The following is a 4321-nucleotide window of genomic DNA, read 5'->3' on the forward strand; positions in this document are numbered from 1 at the left end:
GAGTGGAGGGAAGTGAGGAGGAGGGAAGGAAGGAGTAGGAGGAGGGATGGAGGGAAAAAATTGTAGCTTAGTATTCTGTTAAATGCCATACTATTTATCTATTCCGACAAGATGTTTAACTGTTAATAACACTTTGTTTTTTTTTCACATAGGGAAAGATATTACAGTATAATGATCTTTATTTTTACACAAAAGTTTAGAATTCTCTCTTTCCCTTTCTTATTTTATCATCAGACTCAATGGCCTTAGCTGGTTCTGGGAAATCATAAAAACCATGTTTGGTGGAAAAAACATCACTTTATTCAACAAAACGTAAAAAAGAAAAACAATAAAATCAAATACACAGTCTTATAATCATGTCAGAGAAAAGACGATCGTACAACGTATTAAATACACATCCAAAATATTATTTTCTGCTTCTACTTTGCCCTTAAAAAAATAGAAGTATTAATACCCATTTAAAATGTCCTTATCTACTTATCCTCTTTATTTGTCGTTATGCATCGTCTTGATCACAATTGCACGATCTTAAACCACCAAGGTATTAGAGAGAATGTCTGTCCAGTAGGTTCCGTAGCTCTTTAACATGGTGGCTCTGCAATAGAAAAGGAGGGATTTAGTTAGCATGAGCATTATCGTGGTGGTGTGTGCACTTAACAGCTCTGTATACTCAATTGCTTTCTTTCGTCTCGCTCTTACTCATTCACTCACTCTACCTCTCTCTGTCTGTCTGTCTCAGTTTGTCTGTCTGTTTGTCTATCCGTCCGTTCGTCCGTCCATAGATCTCGCTCTTTCCCTCTCTTTCTCTCTCTCTGTTTGTCTGTCTGTCTGTCTGTCTGTCTGTCTGTTTTTCTCTCTCTCTCTCTCTCTCTCTCTCTCTCTCTCTCTCTCTCTCTCTCTCTCTCTCTCTCTCTCTCTCTCTCACACACACACACACACACACACACACACACACACACACACACACACACACACACACACACACACACACAAATGACTGACCCCAAACAAAGCACCCAAATGTACAGCCGAAATCCAACCTCCACAGCATAATCGATTATCGAAAACAACCGAACATCACAAAGGAGACATGAAACTAAACCTAAACCTTTTCCTATTCAAAAAGAAATGTCGAATTACGTATATTTTTCCCGTCGACCGAAGCGACAGGAACTTATAATGGGAATCTGCGTGGAAGTGTCACGGCAGCGGCCGAGGTTTTAGTGATTTTAATGATGACGGTATAATTGGCTTGTTTGGAATGGGGGGAGGGAAGGGGGAAGGAAGAAGAGGAGGATGAGGAGGAGGAGGAGGAAGAGGAGGAGAGGAGGGAAGGGAAGGGGAGGAGGAGGAGGAGGAGGGGTGGACGGAAGGGAGGAGAGGTGGAGGAGGGTGGGTGGGTGGAGGGTAGGGAGGAGGAGGAGGGGTAGAGGGAAGGGAGGGGGAGGGGGAGGGGGAGGAGGAGGAGGAGGGGTGGAGGAAAGGGAGAAAGAGGAGGAGGGGTGGAGGGAAGGGAGGGGGAGGGGGAGGGGGAGGAGGGGGGAAGGGAAGGGGAGGGAGGAGGAGGGGTGGAGGGAAGGGGGGAGGAAGAGGGGGGGAGGGGAGGGAGGAGGAGGAGGGGTGGAGGGAAGGGAGGAGGAGGGGAGGAAGGAAAGGAGGAGGAGGAGGGTTGGAGGGAATGGAGGAGGAGGAGGGGTTGAGGGAAGGGATGAGGAGGAGGAGGGTGGAGGGAAGGGAGTGAGGGTTGGGGGTAGAAGGGGATGGAAAGGGGTAGAAGGATTGGACTAAGTGAGGGAGAGGGAGGGGGTGTAGGGTAGGGAAGAGGATTGGTGGAGGGAGAGGAGTAAGGGTTGGGGGGGGGGGGGGCAGAATTTGGATTAAGGGAAGGAAGAGGGGAGTTAGGAGGGAGAAGCGTGAAAGGGGAAAACAGAAGGAAATGAAAAGGAAAAGGAGTAAGAGGGGAAATTGGATAGAGAAGAGACCGGAGAAAGCAATGTAAAAAGAACAAAGACTAATAGGGAACAAAATAGGAGAACGAGGAAGGAAGACGACGGGGAAAGGTGTGGGAAGACGAAGGAAGGGTCAAGAGGGGTCAAAGGTCAAGGCAAATATGAGGTGCATGTTGCTGTAGAATTGGGTCACGAGAGACTCAGCTTTTTGGCGTGACAGGGCGAACATGATTGAAATATGACGAAGGAAAATTCATTCCATTATAGAAATGTTCAGAATGTACGCACATACCTGTGTCTGTGTGTGTAATTATATACGTAAACGGGAGTGTATAACTTAAATGACATGTAAACGAAAACATATGCTGATCGGAGAATAAATATGTTAACTGGATATTTCATGAATCCTTGTAAAACATGACGTAAAGCAAGAAATAAAATAAAAAAAACATAAAAAACCCGGCTCCAAAGAGAGCAACTTTTTCTTTTCCTTTTTTTTTTTTTATCTCATTCTTTATATACTTTCTGATTTCCCCCCCCCCCCCTTTCAGTTTTACTTTTTTTATAAGCAAAAATCATTATCATCATTATTGTTCCAACTTTCGTTTTCTTGCTTTGTATATTTGTTGATCTATTTCCAATAAATCAATACATACAGACGATCGAGATATACGACTGTGAGTATATGTAAATGTTAACACAGCTTATTTTTATCTTAATGGTTAAAACTACAAAACAAAAAACATATCAATATGTACCTCTCTACCCATCGATCTCTGCGTTGTACAAATCCAAGCATAAAAAAAAAATAAAGTAAACATTCAAAAACACAACAACCGTGTCCTTACCTGAACCTCACCGGGCCCGAGTAGCCATTCGGATGCCACAGCGCTCTGATTTGGCTCTTTAAATTCGCGTTGTTGTGTGCTACGGCGTCCTAAGGAGGAATAGCATTGGCTATAGTAAATGGATTTTTTTTTTTTTGGTTGTGGAGAATGTGTTTGTGCAGGAACAAACAAATACACTGTAATGTATATACGAAATTGTATATACTGTGAATACACACTGGATGTATTACATGTTGATTCTAGTGTCACTGTTTTTATTTTTTTTATGTGCTGTTGCAAAAAAATATATATGTCAATTCACCCTGTGAATTAATGAGAAAGTTTTTAATGGAAAGTGTGTACCTAATACTACGATGTGAATTTGTTTTAATTTCCAACTGTTTTATGTTGTAGAAGCTTGGACGATGAACAAAAATTCGACATATTTCAATAGCAGGCTATGCACATTGTATAATATATACACATTTAATATTAATAGAGAGAGAAGGACGTTAAAGGAAAGAGTAGATTGCAGGAAAATGCTAGTCATACAAGAGAAAGTTTAATGCACACAGCACAATGTTCCCAAGGCAGAAAGTGAATGTTATGTACACCAGGAAGAAAAAAAATAAGGAAAACTAGATTTGTAGGAAGAAAATGCAATAATCATGTTAAACAAGAAAAATAGAAGCAAAACCGGCGCTAAGGCTACACACACAAAAAAGGAGAAATTAAATCATAAGGCACAAGAACCTACTGCACAGCCCCACCCCATTAAAAATAATAATAATAACAACAACAACAATAATAACAAAAATAATAAGAATGAGTGTCAGAAAGCGATCATTACCCCTTCGAAATCGCAGTCCAGTGTCTGTCCGTTGTCGACCTGTCTGAAAACGCCGACTTTCTCTCGCCTCGGAGAATGGGCTTGCATTATGAGGCCTTTGAACTGGTCACTCCTGCCAAATGCCGTCACTGTTGATAAATGTTAGATTAGCCCTTGCGAGTAGGTTTTTTTCAGGGATTAGCTATAGTTTTCATGGATGGATAAGTTATTCTTGTAGGTTGAACGCTGTGTCTCTTACATTTCATATCATACTCTGAGAATAATCATGAAAGAGCTTTCAAATTTATAAATGGTGAGTGCCCTACCATGAACTGTATCATGCTCTGGGAAAAAATGTGTCGTACTTACTCTACAGAAAGTGCGAATGCTTTATGATTGTGAAATAATGATTATTATATTGATAATGATGATTATCAATAACAAGAAAAATAGCAAGGATAAAAATAAAAACAATCATGATGATATTAACAATAATAACATCATCATAATGATGCGGACTGAAGTGATGATAATGATAAGTGAGAATAATAAGTTAATAATAAAAAGGATGATAATAATGTCAATAACAGTAATAAATACAATAATACACAAATAACCTTTTTTAACGCTACTACCAATGCCCACACCGCTCCCCAATAACAAACCTAGGTAGTATCCGGCCTCGTATTCCTCCGCGTAGACCTCGAAGGGCGAAG

At 40.9% G+C, this 4321-nt stretch overlaps 1 protein-coding gene across 1 annotated transcript in view; it reads right to left on the minus strand.

Moving 5' to 3' along the window:
- Nucleotides 1-277: 277 nt before the first annotated feature.
- The window catches only part of LOC125041521 (putative defense protein 1), a 5579-nt gene continuing 1535 nt past the window's right edge, over nt 278-4321 (minus strand). Inside the window, exons 2-5 of the mRNA XM_047636537.1 lie at nt 4271-4321; nt 3627-3754; nt 2798-2886; nt 278-595 (exon numbers count right to left, since the gene is read on the minus strand). The exon at nt 4271-4321 is cut by the window's right edge and continues 128 nt beyond it. Coding sequence (XP_047492493.1) covers nt 529-595; nt 2798-2886; nt 3627-3754; nt 4271-4321 — 335 coding nt within the window. The 3' untranslated portion in view covers nt 278-528. The remainder of the gene's footprint in view (nt 596-2797; nt 2887-3626; nt 3755-4270) is intronic.

Source organism: Penaeus chinensis, chromosome 30 (assembly GCF_019202785.1).
Source record: "Penaeus chinensis breed Huanghai No. 1 chromosome 30, ASM1920278v2, whole genome shotgun sequence".
Lineage (NCBI taxonomy): Eukaryota > Metazoa > Arthropoda > Malacostraca > Decapoda > Penaeidae > Penaeus > Penaeus chinensis.